This window comes from Equus caballus, chromosome X (assembly GCF_041296265.1).
Source record: "Equus caballus isolate H_3958 breed thoroughbred chromosome X, TB-T2T, whole genome shotgun sequence".
In the NCBI taxonomy this organism is placed as follows: domain Eukaryota; kingdom Metazoa; phylum Chordata; class Mammalia; order Perissodactyla; family Equidae; genus Equus; species Equus caballus.
This window is the reverse complement of record NC_091715.1, coordinates 27,088,086-27,105,857: the sequence shown is the minus strand read 5'-3', so window position 1 is coordinate 27,105,857 and position 17,772 is coordinate 27,088,086. Positions and strand designations below refer to the sequence as shown.

Here is a 17,772-nt window from a genome sequence, read left to right as displayed (position 1 = left end):
CCAAAGTCTGATAACATCATACCCTAAAGGTCCAGGTTTCCATTTAAAATCAACTTAGTAAGCCAAGAAAAAAGAATGTCTCAACTTGAATGAAAAAAGACAATCAATAGTCACCTACACCAACATGACACAGATGACAGAATTATCTGCCAAGGTTATTAAAGCAGCCACCATAAAAAATGGTTCAATAAGCAATTACAAACTTGCTTGCAACAAATGAAAAATAGAAAACCTCAGCAAAAAAGTAAGACATATAGAACAAAGTGAAATTTTAGAACTGAAAAATAGAGTAATCAAGATCAAATTCGATGGATGGTCTCAAGAGCATATTTTAGGGGACAGAGAGAAAAATCTGTGAACAGAAAGCTAGAACAATAGAAATGACCCAGTCTGAACAAGACAGAAAGTAGACTGATAAAAAATGAACAGATCGTCAGTGACTAGTGGGATTATAGTAAAAGATCTATGACGCGTTTCATGAGCATCCTGAAAGGAGAGAAAAAAAAGTTGTTGAACAAGTCCTCAAAGAAATAATGGCTGAAAAATAACCAAATTTGGCAAAAGACAAAACCCTACAGATTCAAGAAGCTGAGCGAACGAACAGGGTAAACTCAAAGGTATCTATGCCTACACCCATCATAGTCAAACTTCTGAAAATTAGTGATAAAGAAAAAACATTTTGAAAGCAGTGAAAGACAAAGGGCATTTTTATCTATAGGAAAAAAACTCAAATGACAGGATTTCTTATGAGAAACCGTGGAATCCAGAAGGAAGTAGCATGACAGTTTTCATGTGATTAAAGAAAAGAACTGTCAATGTCAAGAAAGTAGAAGAGGGGGCAACACTTCCAAAATACATTTTATGAGTCAAGAAATACTCTAATACAAAAACCAGACACACACAGTAGAAAAAAAAAAACCCTACAGACCAATATTATTCATAGATACAGAGACAAAATTCCTTAACAAAATTTGATATATCATATTAACGGGCTGAAAAAGAATGATCACATGATCTTATCAATCAAAGCAGAAAAAAGTTTGACAAAATTCAACACCCATTCATAATAAAAACTTGCTGAAAATTAGGAATACAGGAGGATTTCTTCAACTTGATAAAGAACACTTACAAAAATCCCATAGGTAACATTATAATAATGGTGGAAGATTTTAATGCTTTCTTCTTAACAGTGGGATCAAGGCAAAAATCTCTTTCAGCCCTGCTATTCTTTATAGTACTGGACGTTCTAGCCAGCACAAAAATGCAAGAAAAGTAAATGAAAACATACGAATCAGGATGGAAAAGTTAAAACTGTCCCTACTTGCAGATGTTATGATGGACTATGAAAAAAATCCTGAGGATTCTACAGAATTACTCATAGAAGTGATGAGTTCAGCAAGGTCTCAGGATAGATGATCAACATACAAAAATCAATTGTATTTCTATATAATAAATGAGCTACTGGAAACAAAAATTTTAAATGTAATATATTGCAGTCACTCCAAAAAAAGTGAAATGCTTACTTATGAATCTAACAAAAACATGTACAGGATCTGTATGGAACAAACTTAAAAAAAAAAAGCAAAAACCTAAGTAGATAGAACTATACAAGGTATTCATGGACTGGGAAATATAACATGTTAAATATGTCAATTCTTCCAAAAATTAACCTATAATTTTAATGCAATTCCTATCAAAATACCAGCAAGCTTTTTAGTACTTATCAACAAATATCAAATTGCCTGAATCCTATCTCCTTTATTTTTTCTGGCCTCAGTGCCAATAAACTAGCCCTATAACTAGCACATTTCTTCATTGGATTTATCTAAAGAAAGATTTTTTTACAAATCTAAGATATATATGCTTCTTTAGAATGTGTAACATTTCAACCAGTATGTGTCACTGTGCAGAAAGGAAGCAGAAATGACCAAGAAATTATTTTTTCCAAATCAATAAATTTGTGAACTTTATATAAATGCCTTACCTATGAAGCCTATTTCTTCACAGTTTATCCTGTGAAACTCTGTTAATCATAATGCTTAAAATTATGTTACATATTTGAATAAGTGGGGAAAATGACTCAGATCCTTTTCAACTTATATAAAATACTGCCTATACTGTTTTCAATTTCTTGAGAATTCACTCCTTGTTCACTTTTAAGCTTACCATAATCACTTCTTTCTAATGAATAGTTCATCTGTTTTATGATACAGGGATTACCAGTTATTATTAAAATATAAGTAAAGACCAGTCTTCATTTTACAACTTGTAACATAAAACTGTAGCTAAAGAAAGTAGTTAAAAAACTTGCTGAGTAAGCCTTCAGTGTAATAAAAATATGCTTTGCATTCTTGAAAAAGTAAAGTTCTGTATCCATTCATGTGTAAACAATTGTAACTTATTTAAGATTATTTAAACAGCATATACATAGTATGCATGTTTAGTTACAGACATTTTTTTTTAAATATGCTTCTGTTTCAAAACTACTTTGGGAACCTCTGCTGTTTTTCCTTTTTTTCTTCAATTACATGGATAACAGACAGTAATACCATTATAGGCATACTAGAAACATGAAAAAACAATCTAATCACAATACAAAATGCTATTAGAAAGTGCAGTATGATGCAATAAATTAAAGATGACTTAAACATTGGAAATATATACCATTAATGGCTTAGAAGATTCAACATAGTAAAATGTCAATTCTCCCCAGAGTGATCTATTTAATGCACTTCCTATCAAAATACCAGAAAGAAATTTTGTAGATGGATCTGTAGACCTATTTGTAAATAAGCATTTCTAAAATTTATATGGTAAGACACAGGAGCTAGAATTTCTAAAACAATTTTGAAAAAGAATAATAAATTGTGAAGAATAACTCTACCCATTGTTTGGCACACTATATAGCTACAGTAATTAAGGTGGTGTGGTATTGGCAGAGGGTTGGATACATAAATCAATAGGACAGAATCACGATTCCAGAAATAGATCCACACGAATATGCCCAAATAATTTTTTTTTGAGGAAGATTAGCCCTGAGCTAACTACTGCCAATCCTCCTCTTTTTGCGGAGGGAGACTGGCCCTGAGCTAACATCCATGCCCATCTTCCTCTCCAAATGATTTTTTGACAAAGGTGCAAAAGTTATTCAATGTAAGAAGAATAGTCTTTTCAACAAATAGTGTTGGAGTAATTGGAAATCTATAAGCAAAAAAAGAAACTCCCACATCTTATACAAAAATGAACTCCAAATGAATCATAGATTTAAATGTAAATAAATTCAATAAATTGGACTTTATAAAAATTAAAAACTTTGGCATTACCTTATTAAGAGGATGCAAAGACAAGCTACAGACGGAGAAAATGTTTACAAACCACAAATCTAACAAAGGACTCATATCTAGAATATATGAAGAATACTCAAATCTCAGGAGTTAAAAAAAGCATTGAGGGGCCAGCCCCATGGCCGAGTGGTTAAATTCGCATGCTCAGCTTCGGCTGCCCAGGGTTTCACTAGTTTGGATCCTGTGTGTGGACCTAGGACCTCTCATCAAGCCATGCTGAGGCAGCGTCCCATATAGCAGAACTAGAAAGACCTACAACTAGAATGTACAACTATGTACTGGGGGGGGGGGGGGCTTTGTGGAGGAGAAGAAGAAATAGAGAAAACAAAGGATTAGCAACAGATGTTAGCTCAGGGCCAATAAAAAAAGAAAAGGTATCCAGTTGGAAAATGAGCAAAAGATATCAACAGACATTTCACTAGAGTATATTCAGATAGCAAATAAGCATGAGAAAAGATGTTCAATGTTATTAACCATAAGGGCAATTCAAATTAAGACTGCCATGATATATCTCTACACACATGTGGAGAAACTGGATCACTCATACATTCCTGGTGGATATGTAAAATGGTACAGCATGTTTTGGCAGTTTCCTTAAAAAATTGAACATACATTAACAATATGATGCAGCAGTTTTACTCCTGGGCATTATCCAAGATAAATTTTTAAAAAACGAACATGATTGTTTTGTAGCAACACAAAACTGGAAATAGCCAAAATATCCTGCAGTAAATGAATGATTAAACTATAGTACATTCATAACATGGAATACTACTCAGAAATAAAAGTAAACATGCTATTGATGCAGGTAACAACTTGAATGGATCTCTAGGACATTACACTAAGTGAAAAAAGCCAATCTCAAAAGGTCACACTGAATGATTCAATGTATTGAACATTCTTGAAATGACAAAATTATAGTGATGAGAACAAATTAGTGAGCACCAGGCTGGTGGGGGAGGGTGGTTGGTGTGACTGTAAAGGGATAGCACAAGGAAGATCTTTGTGGTGATGGAGTAGTTCTGTATCATGATTGAGGTTGTGGTTACACAGATCTACATGTATGATAAAATTAGAGAAATACGTACACACATTGCATCAATGTCAATTTCCTGGTTTTGATGTCACATTATAATTATGTAAAATGTAACCATTGGGGGAACCTGGGTAAAGAGTATATAGGTTCCCTCTATACTATCTTTGCAACTTTTTGTGAATCTGAAATTATTTGAAAATAAAAAGCTAAAAGACATTTTAAAAGACCCTGTACTGCCAGTTATTAACAATGGGAACTTGAGGGAGTTCATTGACCAGTCATCTTTGTAATGGGGCTCCTAATACCTACCCGGTGTGGTTACTGTGAGGACTAAATGAGAGAGGTAAATAGCTAAGGACCACAGGAAAATAGTGGCAAGATCTGAACTGGAATTCAGTGTTGGGCTAAATTTTATTTTGTGTACCTTTCACTTTTTCCAGTTATCTTGAGCATGTCTTTCCATTGTCAAGCTACAAAAGCAGAAACCAGTTTAAGAGGCAAAGCGTTTATTTGGGATCAAAGAATTGTAATTTGGAAGCACAGATTCAGGTAGAAACCCAAATAGTGTCCCTCTATGGAGTAAAAGTCAGGGGCTTTTAAAAACAAAGAAGAGAGGCTCATTAAAAGAGTTTTAAATACAGAGGCATTTAAATGCAGAGACAGAGAGCTTGTCTTGGCTAAATATTAACTGACTATTGATTCTTTCTTCAGAAGGTCCACAGCCCTCAGTCTTTGTGATCAGGATGTCTGTTCTCCTGACTTCTCAAACAATTGCTTGTAAGACAATTGCCAGTTTGGCCCAGTCCAAAAGTTTGACTTCGTCCAAGTTTCAAGACAGCAGACCGGTTTCTCTGGAAAGACGGCTCTGACTTCACTTTAAAATAGCTCCGCTAAAGTCAATTTTGACGTCATCTAAATTGTAAAACCTTAAGGGAAATATAGGTAGTCCACATTGATGGAGAATTTATTACAGTTGCCCAATAAATTCCATTGACTAAGGCTGAAAGACAATTAAGGTGTACCTTAGGGCATTCAGATCTATTGATATTTGGTACTTTAGATATTAACCAAGACATGTTTTTGGTATATTTGGAGCTGCGGTTGTTTTTAGAAACGGCCTTCAGCATTTTTCAAAATTGACCATGCATTAGAATCACCTGTAAAACACAGAGTACTGGGTCCTACTCCCAGTGTTTCTTGTTTTTCAGGTCTCAGGCATACTTGCATTTCTAATAACTTCCCATGTGATACTGATGTTTCATGGACCACACTTTACAAATCTCTGATAAACTACATATGCCTTGGCCTAAACATGGGTTTATATCTATGGTAACCTCATAGTATAAAGTATAAAAGAACTTTAGACTTGGCGATACTGTACCCTATAGCACAGGAGGACACTGATGCTAACATGCAGACTTGGATCCATGTCAGTCCCAAAACCATTTTTATGTTTTATGAAATTGTTGCACATATGCATATCCAGAAGACAACACTAAGGAGAGGAAATGAGATGACCTATGGGGAAGAACACTTTCAATCTATTTGGGATAACAGTAATTTAAATACAATTACCTAAAATTAAAATTAAGCCTTATGTTTTATTTCACATAGATTTTGTGAGGAGCAAATGATGATGTGATGATGATGATACTCTAAAATATAATATGTATAATTAACTATTGAGGTAAATATCATAGTCTGACTCAATATGTCAGTTTTTTTCTATGTTCATCTATAATTTATTTCTATGCCAAGCAGTTGAATGCTTGACATAGAAAAATGAGTCTGTCATTTTAACAAATGATACTATAAAAACACTCAAACAAATAATTTTAGCAGAGATTATTATAATTGCAAAAGGAATATCTTTCTGCAAAGTGTTACCAACCTTTCCTATAAATACTGGACTCACTTGTTGCATTAAAAATAAAAAGGTAAAGAAGCATTCTATTGGTAAAGAATGGTTTGCAAACATGTTGAATTACATATTGCAGTAACATATAAATTTCTTTTGAGAACCATTAAATAATTGATCATTAACTCCATGTCTAAGAAATTGTGTTTTAGTAATTGTCACCAAAGAAATTGAAGAAAGAGTAATATCTTACTAAAAAAATTTTATCATAAGCTACAATGAAAATTTGACGTTTTACAAGGATTTCTTCATTCCATTATGAGTGCTCTTAATATTTTAGCAGAAACCTTGTCTCGTGAGACCTATACACATTCTGCCTTCAGAGCTCAGCTGCTACATTCTGCTGTTGCTTCTCTTATTCAGACTGTTGGCATCATCAATACATAATTTTTGATTGGATCCCCAGGGTAGAAATTAAATTTGGTAGACAGTGGATACATAACAAATGCGTAGATTATTCTGGGCATTTCTTTTTGTTCAGTAGAGTAAAGTTTTTAGTGTTGTTGAGAGGGTAAAAAAAGGAAAGGCATTTAAAAGTCTATTCTTGATCAGGATTTTCTGCTCTGTTATTTTAGAAGTGTGCATAGAAGTTACAGAAAGTGTTATTATGGTTTTGTACTCAAAAGTTTTTATGTTTAGAAGGCTTTGAGAGCATTACTATGCCCACTGTGCTATTCTGGTTTGGATATTAATCAGAACACAGTTGAACATTATTTGAATTCACAGGACTTGCCATGCTGTAAGCACAACCTTATATGTAGTGGCCATGGGCAGTCCTATTATGGGAAACCAACTTGAGAGAAAAGGCGGGTCACTTGCTTCTGCGCAGGTCCTGGAATTTGAAATATCCAGGGGCCTCTACAGAATCCTGGCATCAGTTACTATGTTGACTCACTCAGTGTTGGGATCACTCACTTTCCCCTTGCAGGACTCAGATCTTGGAGGCAATTAGCTTCAGAGAAAAACGAATAGGAAAAACTGAAGTGTTATTTTTTTAAAGGCTGCTGAAGTTGATTGGTTTCTCATCATTCCTAAACCTACCGGAGCAATCAAGTTGGGAGAAAATTTACCAAGATTTTTATCGCTGCCTTGATATATACTTTGTTTTCCCCAAATGCTTTGGTGGGAAGAAGTAGAGGACCATTGTAAGTACAAAGTAACTAAAAAATATTTTTTACCATGGCATAACCTTTAGTTTGTGACGAGCTTACTGATTTGGCAAATTGATTTTACATTATTACAGTAGTTTGTGAATAAGCATAAATGTTATATATACTGTACACATATACGCAGGTGTACATGTTTCTCATGGGGAAACCTTTTCAACAGAAATGAGGTAGAGCTTAAACTTTTTCCTTTGCAAATATAAAATCAAGCACATCTTTCTTATTTAAGAAACCACTAAAGTAATAGAAAATGCGTAACTGGCCTGGAGTGTTTGTAACCATTTTAATTGCTGTGAAATAGTTTGTGAGTCTGAGTTATCTTGATTATTTGATACTTCTGTATTTCGTAGTGGTTACATGTAGGATAGTGATCTGACATATATTCTCAATGAATTAATTGCTGTATGGGAATGACATGTGGAGGCTCAAAGTTAGAAAAATTTTATCTGGGATGTCATGGGGGAAAAATAAAGAATAAAATGAATTGTGATGGGTAAATGGAGGTTGGAAAAAGCCTTGATAAATATTTAAAGTTCTTTTTTCATATTACTTTTAGTATTTTGTATATTCTTTTCTGTAGCAAATTCTTTCAAATAATAATACGATCTATGCTGGCAAATGACCAGACAATTTTGTTGAGAAAACAACATAAAAACATGAGGACTTCTAATCTTATTTTGCAGTAAAGTCACTGTGTTGTTTCATGTCTGTGATGACCTAGCTTTTCATTAAAGCTTTTTAGTTTGGCTTTTATAGAAAGTAAACTATTTTGTTTATTTTAAGAAAGGCATGATGACTAATGAAAAATATAAAAATTGACCGTGGCACAACAGTAAAAATAATGTATGAGGAGTACAGTGTGTCCCAAAGAGGTAGATGAAGGAGATGGCCTTTTTTTTTTCCCTGCCTTTGCCTTGTGGATTATAGTCATTCTGAGGTAGATATGAGGGCAATGCCCATAATTAAAAATGAAAAAAGTCTGTCTCTCCAAATAAGCAACTCTTCAGAACTTCTGGGAAAAGAGTCACAACAGAAGTTTTCCCTCTGAGAAAAATTTGTGGAAAAAAATTAACATTGTGTACTTATTGACTAACATTAGATGCTAACAAATTTTGTAGTAAAACATTTTTATATGATTATTTTATTAATTTTGGTGAGTTTCATAATTGCTTGCTGACAGGAAAGCAATTCCATTTACTATTGCAAAAATACAACAGCATATATTGGTTCTTTGCAATACACGTACGCATTGATCAATCAATTGATATATCTCCAAAATTAAAACCAGAAACCAGTGTATAGAGTAATTTAGAAAGAATAGCAAAGGTGCATTTCTGGAATGAAGCGAGGCAAACTTACTCTTGGCTTTATCACAGATATTCAAATAGCGTTTTAAATTCTTAATTAGAATTTGAAGAAAGCTAGCCTTTCAGGGACAAGCCCTGTAGGACTTTATTATAGTACACTTTAAAACTATCAGGTAATACTTATGCTACATGACAGTGGGTTTGTTAAGAGAAAATGAAGATATTCATAAGGTTATATTACACATTAACTTTTGCTCCTTGACGACATACCGCTATTTGAATGTATTCACATTCGAATCTAATTTTTAAAACTGTCTTAGTTTGAAAAGGTTAAAAGAGTACATTTGGTTTATTTTTAACCAAAATAGTTACTAATTAATAGCAATCACTGTATTAATGTAAGTATTCTTTACTTTTAGAATTACTGAAATATTCCATTGCAAAGAGTTATTCAAATAATTCATTACAAATACATATTTCATTTGAATTTTTCATATGATGAAAATTACCTTGAGGTCTAATAAAATCATCTTTTAGAATTTCATTTGCAGTCCTTCAAGGGCATCTTAACTCTTAAAGAGAGGTTGCTGATCTAAATAGTTAATATACCTTTTAATAAGAAGCTTTCTGTATCTCTTCCGTGGCATAACATTATGGAAAATGAAATAGAGAATGTCATCTAGTAGTTCCTCTAAACTCGGAAAAAAGACTGCAAAGTGTTTTGTGCAAATTTATGTTGTTAAAAAAAGTGTTGGTTGACGCTACTCCAGCTAGACAGTACTGAGATAGAAATTCATAATTGGGCAGAGATGGTAATACAGCTGCCTCTTTAGTCCTGAAGTATTCATTTGAAATCCTTATAGTCCAAGTCATTTGCTATATATGAAACAAATTGTCAAGCTCTTAACCACTTGTGCGGTTTAATAAAAGAGATTAAAATCTCCGTTGTCTTGGAAAGTCAGGTGGGGTTTTTTTTAATTCTATTTTATTATCTTCCATCATGGCTTTATCATAAGAATAAAACAAAGTGATTTCCCAAACTTTCCTTCCCCTTCCACTGTAATATTTCCCTAACTTATTAAAAATGATTTATTGTATTTTTTATTAAACTATTCTTTCTTCCCCTGCAAGTAGAAGCAACATGGTATTTTGATGTATGTTTATACAAAGACATATATACACATTTAAATCACAGAGTACTAAGTTACTTAAGAGAGACATTGAAAATTAGTTGGAAATTAACCTTTCTTTAAAGACAACTTTCTATGTTTTTTTTAATTTTCTATTTTGAACATGCGTCATCTTTTAAGAAACTGACAAATAAGACTGATGTACGTCCTCTGTCCAACAAAACAAACCACAAAGGAAGAGCAGACCTAGGTTTTGTGGGGCCTGAGGTTATATAAGTGGAGGGAGCGGGGTCTTTTAAGAAAAGTAATACAAAATTAGGTAGGATCTTGGCCAATGTAAGTGAAGGGCCTCAAGGCTTAAACTTTAAAAGTTTCATGGGAAATCATCTCCATATGAAGAGATTCGTTGTGGCTGGATCTTTTCGCAGTTACATTTTAAAGTAAATTTGATGCTAGTTATGTTTCTTTAAAGCATATATTATTTCTCAATGACAGGCTTTTATTTAATGCAGATTAGAGAGTTAAAAGAATTTATAGTGGTTGGAATTTGACATTTCTGCCTTTCATTCTGAAAAGATACATTGATTAAAGTGATGTCAAACTCAGTTAATGGAGGCGGTACAGTTATTTCAGATATACAGGGTATGTAATTTGAAGGCAAGCCAAATCACAATGAGAAGGAATAATGATGACCTTGGTTTATTTTTATACAGTGCATTCAGGTTTTGATTGGATTCAGAGGGAGGCAACGGTTTTCTCTCACACGAAGTCCTGCTGTAGTCCTAGGAGATTTGTGTTCTGTTATCAAGGCAGTTGGTGCATACTGGAGCATTTTGTTGGGAAGGTCATGGGCTGCAGTATGGGAAATGAGAAGACTTCTTTATTAAATGCAATCAAGTTCCATAGCAGAATTTCATGAAAATATTTCTGTTTGGGGAGTATGCTTCATGCAGCAGAGTGATCTTCAAAACACAAACAAAAAGGCAAATAAACAAACACCTTGTAGTCTTCGTTGTTTTCCTCATTTAAAAACATCTTTTAGTTAAACTTCCTTGGGGTTTCATTCTATACAATATTGACAGTAATATTCATAACACGTATTTGGAGTTCTGAAGTTTAATACAGATATGAAAGTTAGCACTGCTATAGTATAGTTTATTATTTTGCCGATATGAGTAGGCTTTGTCTACTTATGTGAAATCTAGAATTAAAGTCCTTATAATCTTTATAAAATTTCAAGCTCCCCCTAGTTAATGTTAAAAGTAAGTATGTCTTTCAGAGATTTTGATATCCCCTCTTGACGGGGAGAGTAACCCTGCTCTTTGTGAGTCACTCATTTGCAAAATATAGTGTGAAGATTAACAGCTAAAATGGTGTGGTTTACTTTTTTCCATATATTACAACATATTATAATTTTGCGTGTGCCTTTTTAAACCAGATAGCTCCTCCAGAGATTCTGAAACACTTTAGCTCCCAGGGACATGGCCTTTCTCCTTCCCCATTCAAGATTACCACCCTGGATGTGGCAAAAAAAAAAAAAAAAAAAAAAAAAATCCTTGGCTCCAGTGTTTTAAGAGTATCTTAAATTTCTCGGTCCCAATTCTGATAGGCAGCAGGCAGATGAGGATGGGGAAAGGAAATGACCCTGCTGGCTCATGCTTAAAAGAGTCTTAATCTTCTGGCCACACAACCTTCACCTCATGCCCATTAACAAAACCAAAGGGCAGTATTCCTTCTCCCAGAGCTCAAGTTTTCCAGTTATGTTGCCATTTTAAGGAAGAATTTCCATTCAACTCTGTGCTCAATCTTTGTTATTGTGATATCATTCATTCAGAATACCTGGAAATTTCAATAGGTGAAAGAACATACAGAGCAATTTCCCGGGGTCCTACAGTCCCTAGAGGTGATTGTATAGTACATGTAGTGACATTAAGCCCTGAGAAAACAAGTGTTCCTAGCAGTCGGGATTGAGTTTGGAAATCAGTTTCTTCCCAGTCTCCTTTATTATATTTTGCTTCCTGCCTCCGTGCCCCACTTTCACTTTGTTTCATGCACCCCATTCTTCACTAATGGAAGATGGGGGAGAAGCGACAATTATCCTCTAACTAGAATGGAACTGTGATTTCCTTGCTATGCTGGTAACATATTGCAGCTGTTGTTGTTTTTGTTGTTTGTGAATGAGTCTTCCCGAGCTGTTAATTCAATATCTTGATTCCATATAATTTTAAGGATATAATTTTCCATAAATTTAAAATACTGGAAAATTTATTTTTTTATACATCGGTTTTGAAAGCTGAAATATATCTAGGGCTAGTTAAAAATATTCAGTGTGTTATGTTACTGTTTAAAAGAGCTTTGCCTCTACATTTATTTTATTTTAGTTTATTATTTCATTTATTTTAGTAGAAAATTTGGTTGTTTTAATGAATAGGAGGAATATTAAAGTGCATTATGAAACCCAATGCTTAAGCCACGTAATAAAGTCAGAATGTGGATAGCTCAATGGGTTTAAAATAGGATTAACACAGTTTTAAAGAAACTTTAAAAGATCTGATGTTTGAATTGTCATGCTTTTAGTTTCTATTTAATAAATTCTCAACCCACTCATGAGCATTGCAACAATGAGGAATTTACATATGCAAAAATAACATGTAGTCTTTTGCCAGTTTATTTTCAACTTTTAGATGTACTTTCTTTCCACTGTTAGCAAATAATCGAGGTTTTGAAAGGACCAGCATTAATTGAGCACAGTTAGCATTATAATGTCTCATATTATGCCCAATTATGGGCAAATAAAGGGGTTACCCTTTCAGTGTTTTCACCCTCTCCTTAGCTTTTGCTTTGTTTTGTTTTAAATTGCTCTCCTCCCTCCCACTCTCTTTTTGGCTAAGACGGTCATAGAATCAGGACTATAAAAGGGCATAAACATCAGTGACTTTTTGCTCATTCTTGGCACTGGTCTCTATTTGCACACAACTTGTCTGCTCCTTTATCAGATTACAGCAGCAATACTACCTTAGCCTGAGCGAAGTGCTGACTTAAAGGGCACGGGAGTCAGCACACTGTTACAAGTGCAGATTTTAGCCTTGGAAACTATGTGAGGTCAAACTGAAGAAATAAGAAAGACAAATCACAGAGTCAGAACTGCTCAACTGTTTTCATCAAAAGCAAGTTAAGTAATTCCTTTTTATATTGATGCTCAAGAGGGCAGTATTAGAAATAAATTGGTGACTAAGTGGACAAAATGTTATCAAAATAGTTGAGGAACTGATAAAATTATCTATGACAGTGATGAATCCCAAGGGCTCCCCTGTATTGGAAAATAACTAGGAAGGAAAAGGGAAAATTAGACGCTAATGAGTGTAGCCAGATATGAGCAATTTTGGCATGGAGGTGGTTAATTGCAAGAGCTTACTGGAAGCTCAGACAGCTGGGGAATCCTGATTTAGTAGAGCCTGAAGGGCAGGTCAGGAGCCATGTGAACAGCTGCTGAAGAGCTAGAGGATTCCTTTGGATTAGGTGTACACACCCCATCTCTAATGGGCTGTGTCAGAGAGCACCAAGTCTTATCACCGAGTTCACTTTGCTCAAGCCTATAGACTTTGCAGTGTTTTACTTTAAATATCTGGAAACAGATTTCCTCTCAAAATAAATCCAGAAATAAAAATATCAAAGAAGTAACGGTGAAATTTGTATTGTTTTTGTTTGGGTAACCATTGTTTAAAGAAGGAACAATTTATTATTCATTCATTTGTTCATACTACTAATATATGTTGCATGCCTGCTTTGTGCCAGGTACTATGCTATGCTCTGGAGATAATGCTCTAAATAAGTGAACACATTGAGATTAGAATTTGGGAAAGAATATACATATTAAATATGCACACATTATTTAAATTGCATCTGAGATAAGGGCTATAGAATAAAGCACACATTGTTATAAGGATGTATAATAGTGAGACCTAGATTAGTATTAGAAATTCAGGAGGGATTCCTAAGAAAATAGTGTTCAAAGTAGGATAAAGAAGAATAGTTGTCTAAGGGTAAAAGAGAGAGGAAAAATTTACATTCAGAGGGAACAACATATGTGAAGGTGTAACTTGGTATGAAGAAAGAACTAAAAGAAAGTCAGTTTTCCTAGAGTATAGCTAGAGAGGGAAAATTTGGAACAAGCATGCAGCTGAAACGATGGGCTGGGGTGCAATCATTCAGAGCCCGAGAGGTCGTGGGGATGATTTTTTTCTTTATAGTAAGATTAGTGGAAGCCTTTTAAGAGTTTCAGGTAGAGCAGTGATATGAACATACTTGTGGGATTTTTTTTTAAAAGAATATTTCTCTGTTTTGTGAAGAAGATATTAGGGGGTGTTGAGTAAATGAAGAGCTATAAATCTGGTAGCTTCTCCAGGGGCAGAAGAAGGTGGTGTTAACCAGAATGGTGACAGTGAAGTTGAAAGAAGTGAATTTATTCAAGTTTTATTTATGAGATATAATTAATAGGAATTGAGGTTGAATTCATGGCATGTAGAATTGGGTGGATAATGGTGCTGTTTACAAGAAGACTTGAAGGGAAGCTGGTATCATGGGAAGGATTGGAGGCGTGGAAAGAGTTTTTTTATGGAGAGTGTGGGTACTGTAGACATGGGGATGTGAAGCCTAGAAATGAAGTCATTGTTGGGGACTTAATGTGTGAGCCATGGAGTGTGGATAAGACGAGCTAGAAAGATCACAGAGTGTGAAGAGGAGGAGGTCAGCCATTCAATAAGGAAGACAAGTGCACTGCAAAAATGCCATAGAAGCAGCATCTAGATAGACTGTTGAAATCCTAAGAAAAGTAATATTTCTGTAAGGAGTGTTCCTTTCAATCTCCAATTTAATGACTTTATGAATGAGGATCTCACTTGTAGCACCATGTGTCTTGGTTTCCACAGTCTCTGCCATCTATTTACCCCTAATTTCCTCTCCCATATTGCTATTTCTGTGAGATATCACCAAAATGTTGCCTTAGTAGAAAAGCTTCAATAAATATTTAAATTGTATAATGTATTCAGCTTTTTCCTGTACTCTGCGATTCCTAAAAATACCTTCTTCGGAAACCCCATTTCAACTGACTACTGTATAATGAAATGAGCCTTCAGTGTAAAACATTTATCTTAGTCTGAATTTCAATTGCTCAGTCAGAGTTGTTAAGCAATATGAAAAATCATCCTTTAGAGAATACAGAATTGCATAGATATAACAAGGTAAGTTTGCCCTTTATTTAATGCTATTTTAGTTAATATAGATGCTTATTGGAGAAATGTCTAAAATTTCTTGAGAACCATTAGTAAAATTGATTATTCTTAAATCTGGAAAAAAGGCAAAAATACTTAGAAAACATTGACAATTCAGTTTAAATAAAACTAGAATTCTACTGAAGAGATAGAAGGCACTTGAGTAATTGAAATTTAGTCATGGATGAGTGTGACGTGTAGTTATCAGTTAGCTTTTGGGGAAGTAAGACTAGACAGAATATTACGATGATACGGAGCAACTTTTTTACTATCAAGTTTTTACCTGCTTATAAATAAACACTGTTGAACACCTGCTATGTTCTCTCTGCCTTTTATGAGATTGCAACTCTGTAAGTCAGAGAAAAGTAGACACACGTGTGCATATAAATACAATTACTGTACTATGTCATGAGAGTTATAAAGCACGGTGCAAATCAACCATAAATGATTACTTATGGATGATGTGATTATGGAAGTTTCATCCAAAAATCCACCTTTATAAATAGGCCTTAGAGTATGGGCATATGGAGATGTGAATTAGAGAATAAGTAGAAGGAGCAGTGATGCATAGACAAGGATTAATGAGGCCTTGATCTATGCTACATAAACAGTTATTGACAGTACTTGGTATGTTCATATCAGTATTCTAGGTTCACCTATTCTTCAAAGATAATATGTAGTATTCATCAAGCCTGTACTGTGTCAAGCATTTCTCTGAGGATATTATATGTATCTTAGCTAACTCCCATTGCAACTCTAGGAAGTTGGGGGATATAATCATCCATATTTAACAGATGAGGATACTGAGAGGTACAGGAAGTTTAAGCAATTTGCCTAAGGTAGCTTAGCTGATACGAGAGGAGTCAGGATTCAAACGGTGACAGAGTGACCTAAAGACTCAAGGTTCTTAACCAGTCAGCTGCCCCAACTTCTCAGATTTTGATAGAGATGAACATATGTCAGAGATCTAGAGATGACAGAACAAAATATAAAGTGGAATGAATTATAGTATCTTCTACCAAGAACTAAATGTGTTCCACTGAAAATGTTCTTCAAAAGAAATTCAGAACACTTTTGTTTACTCAAAGACTATAGAACTTGGCACATTATAATGAGATGTCCTGACTAACCCCATGTCCATCCTCTGGACCTCCTCAGGGAGCTGTCTATGATGATATTTTACTACTTTATTCCTGTCTCAATCTTCCCACTGAGTGAACTTGAAAAGATCAAAGAACAGAACTAATAGAACCCTTGATCTGTCTGTAATCATCTACAGCAAGCTTCCTCAGAGTGATCTCTCTAGATGTCTTTCTGATTTTGTTTCTGTTACGCACAGGCCACTGTGCTAAATGAACGAAAAATGGAGAACATAGACTGTAAGTACAAGGCTATGAAGCAAATGACACCTCTGGAATTAAGCAATGTTCACTCTGCACAACAGTGTCAACATTGGAATTCTCATGTCGATGGTCAGAAATGATATTGAGAGGTTTTCTGGCTTTGTAAGCAATTATATCTGCATCTCATGAAGAGGTCTGTATGCACACGTATGTACACATTAAAAGACAAAAAGTCAAATATAGTGTTGGAGCAGAATGGTTCAAGATGGTAGGGATGAGAGGAGGAGGTAAGGGGAAGTCAGAAATACTTCCCTCAAAATGCCAAAAAATGTAATAACTTGTTTTCATATAAAAAGCCTATTGATTATCATATCTATTTTCCATGGTACAAATTGTTGAGTATTGTCCAATAACTGACTAGCAAATAGAAATATCAAGATATTGTAAATTTTAACTGTTATTTAAAATGCATCTTCTACTTCTTAACTCTAGGGCCATTTATCTTTGGATTAGCTATATAAATAAATTATATCAAAGATACACTTTTGGAGACCCAATATATTGATTTCCAATCAAACAGTGGAAATTTGGTTCAACCAAATGTAACATTGCTCTATAACATTAAATACACAAACACATGTTTTATAGTTTATTGTTGGAAATGACACTAAGTTATATTATGATATACAAAATAGAGATGAGTTAGGATATATTTTTTCATTTTAACCAGTCTTGCATTCTCTTTACTCTATTTTTATAATGTGTGACATTAGGTGAGATTGTGTGAGATACCATTTTCCCAGAAAAAAGTCTTTATGACTTAGTGTGGTGAATGAAGTATATTCTCAATTCTTTCAATATTACTAGTAATAAGAGATCTCTCTCTCTCTGTCTCCTTATTTCTCTTTCTTTCTCACACACACATGCCCAACCTAAAAATTAAGTGGTTTACATATGAAAGTATTTGCCTTACTAATATTTATAAAATCAGTAAATATTAAGACAAAACTGAAATCAATTCTTCCATTTGGAAAATATAAATAACACTACAACAGTTAGGAAAAGAAAAGGAAAACTGTTAAATCCACATATCACTTCCCAATTATAATAGACCGTCAGGGTTTAATATGTTATTCTTTAAGTAGCTATTAAAAATATTAATCACTTAATTTTAATATTAAACATTAAAGATAACTATATTAGTGGTTTCTTTTCTATATATTTTTTAATAAAATGGGATTATAGATGGAACTATTGT

At 34.0% G+C, this 17,772-nt stretch overlaps 1 protein-coding gene across 6 annotated transcripts in view; it reads left to right on the top strand.

The window, feature by feature from the left end:
* The window catches only part of DMD (dystrophin), a 2,262,230-nt gene that overhangs the window by 351,106 nt on the left and 1,893,352 nt on the right, over positions 1–17,772 (top strand). For 2 of the 6 annotated variants that reach the window (XM_070257257.1, XM_070257254.1), the window contains exon 1: positions 7,140–7,443. The exons of 3 other annotated variants lie outside the window; for them this stretch is intronic. In XM_070257257.1, the coding sequence (XP_070113358.1) occupies positions 7,413–7,443 (31 nt within the window). In that variant the 5' untranslated portion in view covers positions 7,140–7,412. Of the gene's footprint in view, positions 1–7,106; positions 7,444–17,772 lie in introns of those variants that run through there. One more of the 6 variants, XM_070257258.1, reaches the window with a different exon arrangement.